Here is a 19,554-nt window from a genome sequence, read left to right on the forward strand (position 1 = left end):
GAGAGAAATGAGACTGTTAGTGACACAGCGAGACCATACCTCCCCTCACTTCGTATAACCCCCAGCAACACACAGCCCAGACCAAGACATCAACACGGGGAGGCCAAGAAAAGCAGCCCCGTCATCAAATCCGTCCCTGCTCCTCACCCAGCACGGAGCGCAGGCCCTGCTGAAACTTATGCGGGGGAGGTCACACTGGATACTGCTGTGACCTGCACCCCGAGTGTATGGATGTCAAATGGAAAACTGTGGACATTTGGAATAATCAATCTGAAAGCTGCAAGTTTTCTAGACTGTCGTCTGGATATCTTGATATGAGATGGAAAAAACTGAATGATCCCTGAATGACCTGCAGAGCCCTGGGTGACCTTGTGATGACTTGTGGACCAACCATGGTGACCTGAATTTTATTTTGCCCCCTGGGTGACCTGAGGATGAGCTGTGTATGGAGGTTCAGCGCTGGGAGAGGTCAGCCCGAGCCAGGGAGGGGTTACAAAAAGACAGCATCAGACACCCTCAATCCCAGCAGGCAAAGGGCAGCATGGAGCAAAGACAGCGAAAGACAGCACGTGTCACACAGCTAGAGCAAGCAGAGGAAACACAGACTGAAAGGCAGAAAAGGGGCTCAAGATATGGGGGTACCCGGCACACTGCATCCCAGACACTACAATGTGGCACACTTTTACACCGACAAGACACGCAAAAAACACCAGATTTGCATACACATGATGAGCTTGTAAAGATGGACAAGTTGTGCAACAAAATCACAGTACACTTTTTTTGATTGTGTTCATTATGGTACAGCACCACCAAATGATGGACCCTCACTCTCACAATCGATAACACCACTTTCACAACTAACTCCTACTTACACACCTTTTCAGTCACACTATGCACTGACTCATATTGCCGTCCACATTCACACTCCCCTCATACCTGACTGTGCATGAATTTCAGGTTAATGCCTTCCAGGGTCACTTGAAGAAGACCCCCTTCCCCAGTTTTCATGTCTTGAACTGGGAACTCTCCACCAAGCTCTGGGCCTGCGAGACACAAAGTAAAAAGGTAAGCCAATTGTTTCTAGTTCTGCTACTGATTCTTTTTTTAACTAGTGATTTCCTTATCACACTGTTGTGCCTCTGAATGTAAAGTCTGTCTCTGTAGCATAACATAAGGGCTGCATAAAGTGTATGTGTCATTATATGGCATTATTCATCAGGTATCTACCTCGAAGGCTTGATCATTCATTGTCAGTTGTCTCTGAGCAAGTGGGTGGAGCCTAACCCCTACACTACACACACAAATGGATACTGTCTTTTTTGTTTCTTAGTTTTTATAGTACAACATAAGAGGCGGCAGCAGCATGGAGGACATTATAAAGCAACACTTAGGATGCTGACCTGTTAAAGTGAGAGCCAATACAGTTAGCACTTACATGTAGTCTCTTCACACTCTGTTTCTTCTCACCACTCACTCCTCCTATGATCTCCCTCCTCCCCCACTACTCTCCACAGATCTGCATAAGCAGCACACAAATATTCCCCAGTGAGCAGCTAGTCTGACAGAATTAGGTTGGTTTCACACAAGCTTTTAACATGCATATTTTTGTGTCTATACTAAGCTCTGAACTCTGAAATGAAAAACTTCATATTCAGGGTTCAGTGTACAAATTCCAGCATGCAAGAGCGAAAGAACCCATCCTAGTTGCATTTTATACATTCCAAGCAAAGATCACTTTAATACACACACATTTTTAAAAATTAAATTAGAGGCATGAAAACCTCCAGCGATCACCTGGTTTAATGCTCTGCTGCCGGGCTGCTGCTCTTTCCATGCTTTCCTTCACACAGTAGTACAGCTCCCGACACTAGAAAAAAAATGTAGTGCAAAAAAATACAAAAACAAGTATAAAGTAACACACGATACCTAATAATGTTACAGTTAAATCAGGAGAAACCTATTTTGTGATATTGTAACAGACAAGCAATGATATTAAGTTCACAGTGCAGCAAAGTCTAACAAAACAGCACCATTTCAATTCTAGATTCCTCCAAATCTCTAACGTACCTTTTTAGTAAAGAACTTATTGAGTTGTGTCTCCTGTCCGTTTCTTCGCCACAGGCAAAGTACTTTGGTCTTTGGACAGTAGGTCATATTAATAAGCTTTTCATACCACCAGCGCTCATATACAGCCCCAATGTTACTACGTAACACAATGCAGTCATCGCAGACCTAGACGGAAAGAGATGGCATTAGTGCTTACTTAAAACTAGAATGAGTAAGAAATTAAAAGGTTAACGTTTATAAAGTTGATAAACTTCAGGAATATGAACATGACCAGTATATGTGCTACAACATTTGTATTACTTACTTCCATGAAGAATAGGTCTCCACTGGTGTCAGTTCCAGCATGCACTACAAATGTCTGCTTCTTGATGTGACGGCTTCCGCTAGGTCGAATGCTGAGGTCACGGCCATTCTGTGTTTCAGGTTAAATAAGGTCAATTTTCATTTAATATTAAATTTTTACAATGCATAAAAAAAAACAACCTCAAACTAATATAAAAATATATGAATTGAAGTGACAGGATTAGAGATCAAGCTGATCAGTCCTCACAATATTCTCAATTAGGACAACTAAAAGGATAATCCAGGAATTACATCAAGTTTATTTTTCACCCAAAAAAGGAGTGCATTTAAAGGGTAACTATAATCTTTAGCGGGTGGCAGGATAAGCTATTAAAAAACCTGCCGCTGTGCTCCATCCGCGCCCCGATGTAGGCAGGCGCCAGATACGGATTCCTTCCGGTAGTGCAGTTGATTGCATTGCAATTAAAGAGAACAGGTCATCAGAAAATGACTTATTGTTTACATAATGTTTTTATGTTGAACATATTTTTTTAAGAATTTTCTAACTTTCCATCTTACTATCTATATTATAAAATAATCCTGAAATCTTGAAGTTTCCATTATTACCACTGGGGATAAAACTAAGCTGAGGCTGCTGAAAAGTGATGTGCACAGCATTACAGTGACATGTGACACCAGTAGATAGAGAAGACAATAGCAGCTCTCTGTGGAATGGCCACTTTAAAAGTCACAGAGTACGCTAAGTAATGTTTTACATTCATCTTAATCTCTGTCTATTGTCGTCTATGTCCATAAGGCAAAAAGCATGTAACTAAATGCTGTTAAGAAGAGCCCAGGAAATATGGCAGCCCCCATAACAATGTACAAAAAGTGAAATATAAAAAAAAAAAAATAACAGTCAGACAGCGAGCGTGAGGGGCTTTTCAAAAGATCCTTAGATCGTCTGGGGTGCCCAGTATAGTCAGCGGCGGTCCCCCGATTTTCAACCTGTTCAAAGACCACAATCAGCTGACACTGTGCGCGTGATCACGGTATTTTAACATGCTCTATTACACCAAACGATTATCGGCTGGAATGGCTGGAAGTCTGACAAGTATGGCCAATAATCGTTTGGTGAAAGAGGGCCCTAATGGTATAAGCATGAATAAAGTGTTAGACCCTTAGATATATGCTATAAACATATATTTTATTTGTAATGTAAAAATGTATATATATATTTTGTTAAAAATATTTGTTTACTTTTGTAGCATATACAGTGGTACCTGTTGGATTAAGAGCGTTTTGCAAGAAGTTTTTTTTAAATAGTAACTTTAAGAGCATTGCTTTGGTTTAAGAGCTCCCTGTGCTGGGTTGGAGGAGGAGTGGGGGAGGGGTATGGCCTGCATAGTGGGGTCTAAAGCACTGTACTCTGAGCCAGGAAGTCTCCCTCACCTTCCAAATCATAGCAGATCCACTTCAGGCTGGGGCTTGCTTCAGGGGACAAGAGTGTGGAGGTAATCTCTTTATAGCTGTAACCCCTCTCTCCCCGGACCAAGAGTGCTGCTATACTGTGTCCACATATGCCCTGCTCATTCCTTCATGCTCCCAGCAGTCTCTACCAGCCCTTCTGTTTCCCATCCTCTTCATTCCTGCTTTAATGTGCTTTCACTTACACTCAGCTATACACACTGCTGCTATAATGAGTCTGCACTTACACTCAGCTATACACACTGCGGCTTTATTTTGCTTGCTTTTACACTCAGCTATACACACTGATGATATAATGTGCCTGCACTAACACTTAGTCATTCACACTGCTGTATATAAAGTTTCAGTCTCTGTCCTCCTGCACAGCTCTGTGATTCTCAATTCCTGATTGGTCTAGGCCAGTTATGTCAAACTATGGGCCGTAGTGCCATTATTTTTGGCCCGCCAGGCAATTCAGAGTTTGAATTACATCTGTCCCGCCATGGCTACAATATAATAGACTACTGGGGAGGGCTGACTACTATATGAGACTACTGGGGAGGACTGGCTACTATATGAGACTACAGGGGAGGGCTAGCTACTATATGAGACTACAGTGGAGGGCTAGCTACTATATGAGACTACAGGGGAGGGCTGGCTACTATATAAAAGACTATGGAGGAGGGCTGGTTACTGTATGAGACTATTGGGGAGGGCTGACTACTATATAAGAGACTAAGGGGGAGGGCTGGCTACTATATGAGAGACTATGGGGGAGGGCTGGCTACTATATAAGAGACTATGGGGGACGGCTGGCTACTATATAAGAGACTAAGGGGGAGGGCTGGCTACTATATAAGAGACTAAGGGGGAGGGCTGGCTACTATATAAGAGACTAAGGGGGAGGGCTGGCTACTATATACGAGACTATGGGGGAGGGCTAGCTACTATATAAGACTTGGGGAGGGCTGGCTACTATATGAGACTGTGGGAGAGGGCTGACTACTATTTGAGACTATTGGGAAGGGCTGGTTACTATATAAGAGACTATGGGGGAGGGCTGGTTACTATATGAGACTATTGGGGAGGGCTGGTTACTATATGAGACTATTGGGGAGGACTGACTACTATATGGGACTATTGGGGAGGGCTGGCTACTATATATGAGACTATGGGGAAGGGCTGGCTACTATATGAGACTACAGGGGAGGGCTGGCTACTATAAATGAGACTATGGGGGAGGGCTGGCTACTATATGAGACTACTGGGTAGGGCTAGCTACTATAAAAGAAACTATGGGGGAGGACTGGCTACTATATGGGACACATGGGAGGCTGGCTACTATTTGGCACTATTGGGAGGGCTGGCTAATATGTGGGCCAATTTTGGTTGGGTTGACTACTACATGGGGCAATATTGGGGGGTTGGCTATTACATGGGTTGGGGTTTAATCATGGCATAGCAATATATCATGTCATTTATCCTGGTGCATTGCGATGGGAGATGCACACCACTTACAGTGCCAGGCCCGCGTCATTCGCGCCTCAATAATTATCAAGGTTGGCCTGCGACTTTGTCCAATATTTTAATTTTGGCCCACTGTGTATTTGAGTTCGACACCCCTGGTCTATGCTGAACACACCCTCTTCCCCACCGCTGTCATGGGATCTTCCCTATTGCTGTCATGTGACCACACAGACCTCTGACAGCATCCCTGCTTCTCTATTCTAGCCTGTTGTACTATAATACTGCATTATGGGCTTCTGCAGTTCCATTCTGTATCTACAAGCTGTTGTTTTTTCAGGTTTATGCACTTACTATACATTGTACTCTCCAAGATGATGGCTATACTCTAGTTACTTATAATATCACATATTCAGCTGTTTCTAAAAATTTGTTTCATCTGTTCTACAGGTTAGTCAGAATAAAAAAAAATTTCTGGGGTTTTAACCAATTGTCTGTATATCAGTGATTCCTTATAGGAAAATTTGCTTTGGTTTAAGAGTGGATTTGAATTACAAGCACGGACCCGAAACGAATCATGATTCAAGGCATCACTGTACATCACAGATTACGCATCTGTATGTTTCCAACTGTATAGTTAGTTTTTTGAGTTCAAAAAAAGTATATTAACTGTTTAAATGTTCTCACTGTAAAATGTTTCCTGTTTCATTGTATAAAACATATGCAAACGTAATGGTTTATGTGTATATATTTTTCTATAGACAACAATGTTAAAAAATAATATAACATAATAATGTTATATATACTATTTGAGGGGCTTTTGCATACGTTTGCTCAAAGATCTGTGGATATGTCAAGCTTCTGTCTTGCATTTCATTTTAGGGTACACAGACACATGAATGAAATGGGGCCTTGACTTTCTCAATTAATGGATACTGTGTCCAGATACCTTGTACTGGAGCAGTCTGTAATTCAATTCAGCATCATTTTTTTTGCCAGATATTGTATATTTAAAACATGGCACTGAAGTTTACTCACTGCACTCCAGATCTTTTATAATATTACATTTGACACATCTGCATAAACATTAATCTTTCAGATCTCACCAAGTCAGACACTTTGTCCAGCAGCTCATTGATTTGCTGACTGTGTGCTAAACCAATGTGACACTTTCCCAAGAGTCGGCGAACTTTCCTCCGCAGATCTGTCTTGTTTACCTGAGAGCAACAAGGAAGATTCATTATATTGCTGAGAATAGTAAAAAGAAATGTATATTTAAAAAACAGAAACAAAAAGAGAATGTATTATGCAAAAGGCTATAAGGCAAAAAGAAATAATCCTTTACCTTCATCATCACCATGTAAGCCACCATGTTGTGCAGCAGAGTCGCCAACAGACGATCCTCATCTTCTTCCAAACGCTTCCGTTCGTGATCTCCCAAAGAAAAATACCTGGACATAAACGCATCTCCACCAGTCAGCAGGTACACAAAATGGTCATTAAAGGGGCACTATGGCAAAGTTTGTCCTATTAGGAGTCAATGATCTGGATCCAAATTAGTAAAAGCCCTTTAAAATACAAATATTTGTATTGTCCACCTTGGATTGACAGCAAACATGTATTGCAGACATATTCATTGTTTTAGCAGCAATACCATTGTTAAAGGTTCTAGCACTCAGGGAGACCCAGTTCTAGCAGAAGTGAATCCTTACATATATATCCACTAGGAGAGTTTTGGATCTTACCTGTCTATCATTTCCTGAGGTCCTTGGTCCATACCCATTCCCTCTCTCTCTAGCATTACAGCATCAAGGAAAGCATCTTCCCAAAATTGCATTTGGTCCCAGAGTGTAGAACGCTCTTTACCTAAAATCAATAGACATTTTTTTTTATCTGATTACTAACACACAGCATTTTGTGGCAGTTTTTAATTCAGTTTTTAAACCAGAAGCAGGAGAAGTGAGGAGTGAGAAGGTAGGAGAAGTAACAGTCCTTCCTTTATATTTCTCCATTTACTTTTGGATTCACCTCTGACTTTGGGACAAAAAAAAACTGCCACAAAAAAAAGTGTCTGTAAACGTATTGTCTGTGCAGCACTGCATTGTAGGAAAGTAATGTTTTCCATTTTCTAAAGAATACACCACGCATAACTACAATTCACCACACCAAGCTCCCTTCAGTGTCTCTTACACGTTTAAAGCAAATGTACCACATAAATGATCATACTGAATTTTGCTTACGACCTTGTCAGTGCTGCAGTGCTGATTCTGCCTGTCTGGTCCTTCTTTTAATCTATGGCCCGGTTCCCCGATATTTTTGCAGTGTTATACATATGCTATGCGGTCTTTTGGTGCCCTGGAGGCAGGCCCAGAGCCTCCAGTGTATAGGTATGTCCGCTCCTGGTGATGCACACCTTCTGGGTTCCCCTAGCTCCGGCTTCTGTGTCACCTCCGGCCCTCTCTGATGATGGAGCTCTTATGCAGCACGAGATAACACGCAGAGCCAGACTGGGGCCAGAGCCGACACAGAAGCCTGGGCTAGGGGAACACAGGCTAACCAGGAGCAGAAATACCTATGCACTTGAGGCTCTGGGCCCACCTCCAGTGCACCAGAATATGTATATAAGAGCTAAAGCATAGGGAACCAGCCCGCAGATTTAAAAAAAAAAAAACTATACAGGAAAAATCTGCGCTGTAGTGCTAATAAGGTTATATAGAAAACATAATATATATATGCATTTATGTGGTACATTCACTTTAAGCATACAAACAAAATTGGACATGCAGCTCTGGATGGCAATGATCTGTTAGGCGTGTGTGATTCAGTACATGATAAGTAGGGCAATGAGATACAGATGTACTTAACACACACATGCAATTTACACTGGAAAATAATGTGAGCTTTAGCTTTAAAAGGGATGTCTGAGAGAAAACAATACAGACTGTAAGGGTCATAAAATAAGAAAAATACAGCATACTCATTGTTCTCTGCTTGTGAAGTCCGGCAACAAAACTCCAGGCCTAGCCGCTGCCACTGTTAACTTCCCTAAGTGACTTGCCCCTCCTAAAGCCCCAAAGACACTGCAGTCAACTACTGTTCCTGGTATTCTCATGCAGACTAGTGTGGAGGCCAGTGATTGCTGTGTTCAGTATTGGCATGTACTCAGCCAATCAGGTAGGTATAGTATCAGGTAGGTGAGTATATGTGCCAGGCTTGAACTTCCAAGTCAGAATATTCCTTTAAGTGAATAGTGTTTTCTAAAACCCGTAAGACATTTTCTCCATTGTTCTCTAAATGTCAGCCTAAATACTTGCTGTTTTTTTGACAAGTGCCTCCGCTGTCTTTTCGCACTAATTTCCAGATGATTGCTGGAAGGCACTATAGTTTTCTTTCTTCTGCTAAAGTTTGGCTACTTGATGTTATCAAATGGAGTTTTCTCCATCTTTCCATTTAAGTCAAGGGGACTGAGAAAACCTACAAATGCTCTTGCTGTCCCACTGACTTCAATGAATCAAATAGTCTGTAAGTGAATGAGAACATGCTTTATTCCAAAGTATACTTTATTTTACCAGTGACACCTCATGGTTGACTTCACTCACAGTAAAATGGAAAATGTATGTTGCCACCTTTATCTAACCTTTATAAATCCAAAAAATATATCACAGACGAAACTCACACTAATAGATAGCTAATAATACAAATAGTGGAGTGCAATAAATTAAATCTAAAAAATAGCTTTTATTAATTTAAAGTTAAAATTTAGGTTACAAAAAATAGACCAGACAATTTAATAAGATAGGTATCCTAGGTGAAATATATCTTACCACTCAACGGTGACTGCTGAGTAGATGGTACCGGAGCGATAGTGGACCATACGGGATGCGTAATCGTCCTGAACCCCAATGGATTCCACGATGAGCGGCTGAGATCCTCTGGTATAGGGAAATGGAGGACAAAAAATGGGGTGCACACTGTGTAGGAGATAGGACAGCCGATCCCTGACACTGTCCTATTGCACCCTAAAAGTACTGTCCCTCCAGACAGAGCTCTCGCCCTAATAAGGGCGACTCCGCCACACTCGCTCCTAGGGTCCCTAGTTAAACCCTAATACTCACTGGTGGCTGTGTCCCAATGCATTTCATCTCCCGTTAGGGGAATCATCAGGGGATCTAATGAAAAAAGTGCCTATCACATAATATTATTTTTTGTTTAAATCACACACGTCCGTTTATCCCCTATCCTACTTTTATCGCGCTTTGGATATGCATATACTATATCCGCTGTGAAACATATCGTATGAGACACATGTCTCATCTTTGTCTGTTTACTGCCCTCCGTGGTTGTACTAGATATGGGCTGCCGCTATGAAAGTTTTTTCCTGCTACTCACTGTCAGTGTAAATTTACACTGTAGCAGGAATTGTCATAGATATTTTGATATGATACGGCAGTATTATACCCTCTGTTATGACACTGTGATGACATTGGGAATAGCGTCATCTCTAGCCTTCATTGGATTCATATGGTAGATCACAGTATGTGAGGACACTGCGTTTACATTGGGATCAATGCTACACATAGTATATACCATTCATATGTACCTGTTAAACATAGCATACTAGTGTTTGTGCTGTCGGCCGATTGGTCAGTATTGATGTGCGTCTCAGGTGACGTGGTTGTGCGTTCCAGCTTTACACTAGCCCACTGTGACGTGCACTGAATGACCAGCGGACATGTGACCAAAACGGGCGATCACATGACGCACACGTAACTATGATGCGAAGGCTCACGTGACCGTGATGCTCTTCGGACCCGGAAATACTAGATAATACATGACTGTGACAGCGGGGGTTGAGCATGTCAGAGCGCGATCTTTAGGATGTCCAGGTGGAGACGGATTTGCATCAGGTGTGTAGCCGCAACCTTTTCTGGGCGGAGTTTTGTACATATAAACCAGCATGTCTTGTGTATCAATAGGGGAACGCCATACGCGTAGCCGGCACCACACGTGCAGCTTCTACCCTTTTTTGTTGTTTTGTACGTGGCACTTTTTTCATTAGATCCCCTGATGATTCCCCTAACGGGAGATGAAATGCATTGGGACACAGCCACCAGTGAGTATTAGGGTTTAACTAGGGACCCTAGGAGCGAGTGTGGCGGAGTCGCCCTTATTAGGGCGAGAGCTCTGTCTGGAGGGACAGTACTTTTAGGGTGCAATAGGACAGTGTCAGGGATCGGCTGTCCTATCTCCTACACAGTGTGCACCCCATTTTTTGTCCTCCATTTCCCTATACCAGAGGATCTCAGCCGCTCATCGTGGAATCCATTGGGGTTCAGGACGATTACGCATCCCGTATGGTCCACTATCGCTCCGGTACCATCTACTCAGCAGTCACCGTTGAGTGGTAAGATATATTTCACCTAGGATACCTATCTTATTAAATTGTCTGGTCTATTTTTTGTAACCTAAATTTTAACTTTAAATTAATAAAAGCTATTTTTTAGATTTAATTTATTGCACTCCTTTATCTAACCTTACTGGCTTTCCTCATCATCCAGATCAGCTTACTACTAAAGTAAAACCAGTTACTTAGATTCTCCTATTGAATAATGCATCTCTTTAGGAATGTCCCATAGCGTATCTAGTGACCTCTGTACCATGACAAATACGAAACCTTTACATCTGATATAGCCGTCACTTACATTGGGGGCTGGGAATGTGTCTGTCACTGTTACTAAGGAATTAGTTAGCAATCTTTATATGGGGACTGGGGCTATAAAATTATTCAATTAAAAATATATTTTTAAATTTAAATAAAAAAAAAAAAAAAATCAAAATGAATCTTTTTTTTGACACACACAAGAACATGGTTGACCACATTTTTCTTCAAGTTAAAATTAAACGTACTCAAAACATAAGATGTGAAATGGACAGGAAAATGCAGTGTGAACCCAGCCTAAGAGCACGTGCAATAACTGAGCCCAGAACGTGTGCCCTACAAGATATGGGTAAGCCCTGCTAATTTTCATTTGTAGTTTGATCATAGCAGTGTTTACACCAGAAGATTATTTCTTACGTTCGAACAATTCAACAATTTTTTGCACGATAATCAACCCGTGTAAAGACCCTTTAGGCTGCATTCACATGTTCAGTGGTTTTCCTGGTCTGTGATTGTGGTCTGCTAACTACCTCCGTGATCCATGCAAAAAAGTCAGTTTTGTCATCTATTTTGCATCAGTGTCTGTTTTTTTTACTGATCTGTTTTAAAGCATTTTAAATTACATTGATTACATCACATCCGTGTTTTTCACGGACAAACACGGATGTCACATCCGTGTACATCCGAGAAAAACACGGCTCTCATTGATTTCTATGTAGAATCAGATCTGTGCTTCCGTTTCGAGTTATGACATGTCCTATTTTTAAATGGAACGGATTAGAGATCCGTGAAAACAATTAACATGTGAATGGCCAATACAAAGCTATGGGCTATAAATTTGTCCCTGTGCACAGATCCAAGCGCATGGACAACTTCACGCAAAGTGTGAATGCCGCCTAAGAGTGGTAGACCAGCATGTGCTAGGAAACCCAGGAAAGAAAGTACATGTCCATAATTTAAAATGAGCTAAACAACCAAATCATGCAGCCAACTAATATCACACGCGCCTCACTAGATGAACTTTAGAATGCAGTTCACCAGAGCTATAGACACACAAATGTTCCCTTCTGGCTACAGACTATATAAATATACAGCAACGTCTGCTGAAGGCTGCACAGATCTACCACAGCATTTAAAGGGGTATTATCAAAACAAAACAGGGAAGTGCAGTGAGGCCGACCTGAAAACTTGGAGGGAGTGCGGCTTTATACCTGCACTGTGGCCACATTGTTCTCAGGAATGGGGGTCCTCTTATGGCAAGACCCTGATCATAAAGTAAATACATATGCTAACAAAATGCCAATTAAAACTTTTGGAACAGGGAAGCACAAGGCCAAGAAGAGAACAGCAGCATGCAAAGATCACAAACACTCATGAACGCCAAGGCATCTATCAGGACTGGCAAGTTTTATTACTCAGAGAGAAGGTCTCCATCGCTGCATCTTCAAGCTGGTCCCAGACTGAACCCTTATCTCTTCCTGTACAAAGAGGCCAGCGCACAGCATAATGCAGCATGAGAAGAGGAAAAGAGAGAGAAGAGCAAGCAGGGGTTAAAATGCATTTTTCACCTGCATCATTTCCCTGGGATGATTTATTATTCAATCTCCTAGTTCACTAAGAACAGTGAGGTATGAGCCATAGGGTGCCTCATGCACTGGCTGCATAGGTTACTGACACAGCCTGTGAAAGTCACTTGTGAAGAACATATGGATACAACACACAGGTAGAGCCTTACCCAAAAGGCCTTCATACAGGTAAATGCGCTGACTGATGTCTTGTGGCGGGCGCCCTGGGCTGGCACTGCTATCCCTTTCTCCAGGGCGCAACATCTGTGGCTTCCCCTGTTGCGCCAGTAACAAAAGAAGAAAATAATCATTAAGAAATATGTAACTTTATGTATGTAACTCCAGAATTGTAAAGTGCTGCGGAATCTGTTGGCGTTATATAAATAAAAATTATTATTATTATTATTATTATATTATTATTATACCTAAAAGCACCATTGCTGGTGTATCATGAAACAAGTGATTTTAACATGCTTCTTAAAGGTGTTTTTCCACAAAAGATAATCATCTGGGGGAAAAGGGAGGGGTGTCTGACAGCCAGTGCTGGTCCAACCACTTAGATCCCATCAGACCATTTCACCCCCTCATTTGACTAGAACAGAAGTTAAGTATATGTGCTGCTTCTTCATTCAATATTATGGGCTGGACAAAGATGGCTGAATGCTATACCCTTCTGTCCAGTCTATAGAATTGAATAAAGCAGCCAGTGCATGTCTAACAGCAGCTCCACTCAAATGGGGGGTACACAGAATCCTGAGAATATAATAGATGAGGACATTTTGTGGGAAATCCTTAAAAACTAAAGAGGTCGAACACTTTACTGTCTCAAAATGCATCAGGGAATTATGTTGATGGCCATGTATTTTCCCTGCAGTGTCACTACAGGTAAAATGTAGTAATAAATGGAGCATCATAACATGAATAGGCTGTATTGTAATAATGCACATGGCTGCTGCAACTACTTCTTCAGAAAAGAGGGAAATCTAAAAAAAAAAAAAAAAAAGTCTATCCAAGAGGGGGGACCCTCCACTGTGGCATATAAATAAAGGGACAATCAAATAAAAGCAATACAATCTAGACCACTGAAAAATAGAAACTGTATTCTACAAATCCTAAAAGGGTGGAAATTTACACAAAATTAACCATATAATAAAGTACTTACAAATATGGCCCCGGTAAGAGAGCTCATCTGAATTTCACTGTCAGATACAGCGCCTCTGGATCCTGAAAGCCGCCCTCCCCCTGGTCCCCCCAAAGTGTCTCCTGCGTTGCTGCTGAGATCACTATCTGCTCCCAGAGTTTCACCCGAGCTGTTACTAACCTAGAAGGAAAGGTTTACCATTCTGTTATATGCAGCATTTACCTCTGTCTTTCCACAATCAGGTCTAGCTAATCCCCTCCCCGTTCACACAGAATTGTGACGCATGCTTAGATCCTACCACTGTGCTGATTTCAGAATCCTGACTGCTGCTTCGGATGAGAATAGCAGGTCCTGAGCTGACACCATCCAAATCACTCCGCTGCTTCCGGAGGCAAAAAGGAGAAACAAACAACCCATCGAATGAGACATGGGGATTCTTACCCCAGACCACATAATACCAATGAGATACTACCTCCTCCTGCATGGCAAAAGCAATCACACAGCACCCTATTATGTTACAGCCTCCATGGTGCAGATTTTATTGTTTACCTGAGATCCAGATGTGACGCTCAAGCCGCTATCCGCACTTATTTGTGACTGTTTCTCTTCGGTGTCAGCGCTGTCTACTACCTGTTTAGGCTGCTCAGTGCCTGAAAAACGTTAAGGACACTGGATTAAAGAGACAGCGATAGAATTTGGAGGCCAATGGGAGATACAGTATTCTTAGCCAAAGCAGCTGTATATAACAATATTATTATTATCCTATCTAAATAAAGGAATGTTCTAGGCCAGGTCTGGGCATTCCTAAATATTAACATGTCAATGAGTGGAAATTTGAAATTTTTATTTATTCCAACTCTAATCACATCACCAGTGAATAAAGTCCTTAAGTTGCAGAACACATGTCAATCTTTTACTGGGAGGCAACCAATATAGCTGTCATTAGGTCCTGTTCACATCATGTTAAAGGGTTTGTCTGACTCTGCTTAGTTTAAATGGCTGCAGCAATGACATCTTTATCATTGGCACAAATCATTTAACACAACTCTGTACCCACAATCTGAACCCCCAAACCACTTGTACCTTCAGATAGCTGCTTTTAATCCAAGATCTGTTCTGCGGTCAGTTTGGCAGGTGATGCAGTTATTGTCATAAAAAAGTAATTTTAAAATTGCAGCACCGTGCCCTACGGGCGTATCTGTGCCCTAACTTTGCACCACCCCCTCCGTCCCTGCTCCCCACCCTCCTCATCATTAGGAATGCCAATGAAACATTTACTTCTGTCTGAACATTGCACAGGTGTCTTAATGATCCAGCCCATGTGCTGTGGTGAGGTGAGGAATAGGAAGCAATCTGCCTGGAGCATTCCTAATGATGAGGAGGGTGGGGAGCAGGGACGGAGGGGGTGGTGCAAAGTTAGGGCACAGATACGCCCGTAGGGCACGGAGCTGCAATTTAAAAGTAATTTTTTATTTCAGTAACTGCATCACCCGCCAAACGGACAGATATTGGATTAAAAGCAGCAATCCGAAGGTACAAGCGGTTTGGGGGGTCAGATTGTGGGTACAGAGTCGCTTTAAGGCCCTCTGTCCAACAACACAAGGCTATACATTTCCAACTGCATAGGCATACAGCATGATATCCATAAGGACTTTTTATGGGATGTTATGGCATTACTGTATACCATTACACACAATTCCGACTTTGTTCACAGTATACACACATTTACTGGCCCAATGGGGACTAAAAGCAAGCTTTTAATCTCCACTACATCACTAATATGATGTGAGCAGGACTTCCGGAACCTTCAAAACTTGTCATCCAGCTTTCACAAACTCCTGAATAGCTGCTCGGTTATTCAGCTTTAGCATAATGAGGCATATTTTTTATCAAATTCCATGAGAAACAGACATTAAAATGTGTTGCCCAACTCAAGGCTTGTATTTAGAGGTTATTTATATTTTTTGTTTTATGCCCTGGACTAGTCTAGAACAGCTATTAAATCAAAGGATGAAATAATTTTAATAAGAATGCGAATAAACTTAAACACAAATCCACTTATAATATGATCGTGTATATCACTCCTCCTCAATTTGCACAAATTCTACAAATCCATTGTAGTTGGTGTTTTTTAGCCACATGGGCAACCAATTTGTAACTAACCACTAAGCCAATGTAATAATTTAAGAATCGGGTTAAATATATATCTGTAGACAATGTAGAGTGATGCTGCTTCCATTCAGAAAATTCTTTTCAGGATCTAAAATGCAAGTGCAGTTAAAGAAGCTGTGACCGCTGGAAAGATTTCAGGGTCGGTAGCCTGAAGCAGTGATATTGGTAGTAAAGGGCTCATATGGTGCTGAGTGATATGAGAGAGGAGTGAGAGCATGATTAAAAAGCGCTAGAACAGGAAGATGGCGGGAGCGAGGGAAGGGGAGGAGTGTATTCACCACTACAGATACTAGCTCAGGACAGGAAACCCCAACAAATCATTCGCCAATGAGCAATCTGCCAGCGAGGCCCAGAGTATAACCAACTAATACTGATGTGACACTAAGACTTCCCTTATGTGTAAGCCTGGGAGCATCAAACCTTTATCACTCCTAATGTTTTTTGTCCCAAATGGAACAGCAGGGGCTCTATGTAATGGACAGCATCAAGATCAGAGAGAACCAAGAGATTTCATATAAAACTTTTCATATTTTGAACTTTAAAAGAAGCTACACATACAGTAATCTGCAAAAAAAATCTTGCACTTTTGCTATTCTATAAACTTTTGCCTTGTAGAAAAAAATGTTAGTTCTGCTACATGGAACCCATCTACAAGCGCATACAGTGGCTTTATGTTTTAGCTGGTAAGGGTACATCCACATGTGGCGTATTTGCTGGGGATTTCCATGCAACATCTGGATAAGAGTTGGGCTACGTTTTCACAACATATAAACAATGGCCATAATTTGGCACTCAAAACAGCCAGTGTTTTAAACAAAAATTGCACTGAAGTCTATGGACAACGGCCGAAAATAACTGACATGATTTTGAGGGCCGTAGCAAACAATGGCCATTGTTCAATACATTGCGTGAAGCAATAGCTATTGTCTGCATTGACTTCAATGCAAATCATTGCACTATGGAAAAAAACAGCCATTGTGTAAATTAAAAGCAATGCCTTTTTTTCATTAAAAAGTATGTTGTGTGAACATGGCCTTAAAGTGTAATTGAAAAGTACAAGCCATTTTAAGAAACTCTGTAATAGGTTTTATTACGCAAAAATGTCACTTTCTGTACTCAAAAAGCCTCTTGCAGCCTCTTCATCTCTGTTTATTATCAGGCAAAGTCTTCTACATTACAGAGGAGTATACAATGAGGTATACTGAGAAGGGCTGCAAACACTCTAGGAACACCCCTAGAGCTGCATAAATATCTAGGTTACTTTTGATATTGCCCAGCTACAAAAATGGTGTGAGATTATAGGCATTATTCCTTAAGCCTAAATACAGCCTAGTTTCAGCTCCTCGGATTCCTAAAATAAAGAAAACACAATTCGAAGTACTATGAGATTGAATACATCTTGTGCCAAACATCCTCTGTCCTACACTGAAAAGCAAAATGCTGGACGTGCTCCCTTAAAATGCATCACTGTGGCCACCCCGCTGACAGATTTGGGAAAGGTTTGGGGGGTTTCTCTGGTTTCTTACTCTGTTTATCCATAGCTTTTTGCTTTTTCACTTCTCGGTGCTTGTTCCACAATTCTACCCAAGATGCATTGCAAGCAGAAGAGAAAGACAGAAAGAGTCAGATGTGGATCAGACAGGCCATAAATGGACACAGAGACCACCTGTCCCCTCCCAACAAATCACAGAAAGCGGGGGGCACAGACATGTGAGCACAAGTGTGATGGTGAGAAAGTGTTAGAGAGAAAGGGCACAATTAGTAGCTGATACGTTATATTTATGTATAGGCACATAGTATACATAAATATTTATTATATATGTATATATACATGGGCATATATACATAGGATCTATAGAAACAAACTCCCACTTTCAGAAAACCCACAGCAGCCATAATACTCATCAGCATCCAACATTTTTCACCACACATGTACGTATCTAGCGGCTCTAGCACTCCAAGCCCCATTTTAAGACATAGAACTTATAGTTCCACTGAAGATGTTAAAACCAAAACGTAATGAATTTTTCACAGAAAAACTACCTTTACTAGCAACATGATATGCTAAAAAAAAAAACCTTGGCATGATTGAAACACTTGTCCATGGGTTTAGTCTGATACTTTAGCCTCTTTCAAAGTCAATGGGACCAAGGTGCAATACCAGACACAGCCCATGAACAAGGGTGGTGCTGTTTACTAATCCAAGATCCAAGTTTATATGGCTGAGTACACGATGTGGTACACAAGCCAAAATCCTCCAACAAGGCCAAACACAAAAATACATCAATGCATGTATTACCATGCACCCAGACACATGTCACAGGAAACAAGAAAAATATTTTCGATAAAAACATGTAGGCACTACAGACACACTGATACTAGAGAGAAACATCTGGTACCATACTGATAGGTTTTTCGGTATAACGCCCCCAAGAAAAGTAAAAAAAAAAAAAAAAAAAATGTCATCACTGGATGTCATCAGAGGATTATGGGGTTCTTCCATCAACAGAAAATATGTCTCAAATGTAACATTCATAATTGAAATGAATGGGAATGAAATAAGGATTCTTGGGATTAGTGGGGGTCAGGCTATGAGACCCCCTTAACCTATTACACATATAGCATATTAGAGCAGTGCTTAGCTGGGAGAACCTGTAGTCAATCTAAAAAATTTTAAAAATTGGATGAACATGATCTTGATTTTAATAATGGAAGTGAATACCAGGTGATGGGGTGTAATCATACAGTAAAGGGCCTATTACAGGGCCCGATATTTTGGGAGCAAGCAAGCACTGACCAGTTAGGTTGCTTGCTTGCTCCTTGTTCCCCGCTCGCTGCCAGTGCTATTACACGCACTGACAGCAAGCAGGCAAGAGCGGGGTGGGCCATGGGGAGCTGCCCGCACGATCTTTAGATTGTCCAGGTAGCCTGCTGCCTCCGCTCCTATTACACAGGGCAATGGGCAGCAGATCGCTGTTATTAGCATTCATGTTGGCTGATCATTGCCTTTAAACACTATATATTACACTATTACACTATGTATCAAGCAAACATGCCACTCAGTGTAAAACACTAATGGTGTAATCCTGCCCAGTCCCCAGACATTTATTTCCATAATTAAATTACCTCTTAATCAGGGCCGTATCTTATTTTAGTTTTAAAGTGTACCTGTCATTAAAAAATATATATTGATACGTCACAAAGACTCTCCCCTGCATTCTCTGTGCATCCTCCCAGTCTCAGCACCTTTCTCCCCTGCATTCTCTGTGCATCTCTCCAGTCTCAGCACCTTTCTCCCCTGCATTCTCTGTGTATCTCTCCAGTCTCAGCACCTTTCTCCCCTGCATTCTCTGTGCATCTCTCCAGTCTCAGCACCTTTCTCCCCTGCATTCTCTGTGCATCTCTCCAGTCTCAGCACCTTTCTCCCCTGCATTCTCTGTGCATCTCTCCAGTCTCAGCACCTTTCTCCCCTGCATTCTCTGTGCATCTCTCCAGTCTCAGCACCTTTCTCCCCTGCATTCTCTGTGCATCTCTCCACTCTCAGCACCTTTCTCCCCTGCATTCTCTGTGCATCTCTCCAGTCTCAGCACCTTTCTCCCCTGCATTCTCTGTGCATCTCTCCAGTCTCAGCACCTTTCTCCCCTGCATTCTCTGTGCATCTCTCCAGTCTCAGCACCTTTCTCCCCTGCATTCTCTGTGCATCTCTCCAGTCTCAGCACCTTTCTCACCTGCATTCT

The 19,554-nt window shown here is 41.7% G+C and overlaps 1 protein-coding gene across 9 annotated transcripts in view; it reads right to left on the minus strand.

Annotated features, from left to right (window-relative positions):
• MADD (MAP kinase activating death domain) overlaps positions 1–19,554 on the minus strand; it is a 95,072-nt gene that overhangs the window by 13,260 nt on the left and 62,258 nt on the right. For 6 of the 9 annotated variants that reach the window (XM_069965843.1, XM_069965844.1, XM_069965845.1 and 3 more), the window contains 11 exons: positions 14,195–14,295; positions 13,944–14,024; positions 13,667–13,825; positions 12,675–12,780; positions 7,026–7,146; positions 6,626–6,731; positions 6,387–6,497; positions 2,372–2,479; positions 2,068–2,232; positions 1,795–1,867; positions 937–1,043 (listed from right to left, as the gene is read on the minus strand). In XM_069965843.1, the coding sequence (XP_069821944.1) occupies positions 937–1,043; positions 1,795–1,867; positions 2,068–2,232; positions 2,372–2,479; positions 6,387–6,497; positions 6,626–6,731; positions 7,026–7,146; positions 12,675–12,780; positions 13,667–13,825; positions 13,944–14,024; positions 14,195–14,295 (1,238 nt within the window). Of the gene's footprint in view, positions 1–936; positions 1,044–1,794; positions 1,868–2,067; positions 2,233–2,371; positions 2,480–6,386; positions 6,498–6,625; positions 6,732–7,025; positions 7,147–12,354; positions 12,418–12,674; positions 12,781–13,666; positions 13,826–13,943; positions 14,025–14,194; positions 14,296–17,343; positions 17,398–19,554 lie in introns of all 9 variants that reach the window. The other 3 variants (XM_069965851.1, XM_069965847.1, XM_069965850.1) reach the window with 3 other exon arrangements.

Source organism: Dendropsophus ebraccatus, chromosome 4, assembly GCF_027789765.1.
Source record: "Dendropsophus ebraccatus isolate aDenEbr1 chromosome 4, aDenEbr1.pat, whole genome shotgun sequence".
Taxonomy (NCBI): domain Eukaryota; kingdom Metazoa; phylum Chordata; class Amphibia; order Anura; family Hylidae; genus Dendropsophus; species Dendropsophus ebraccatus.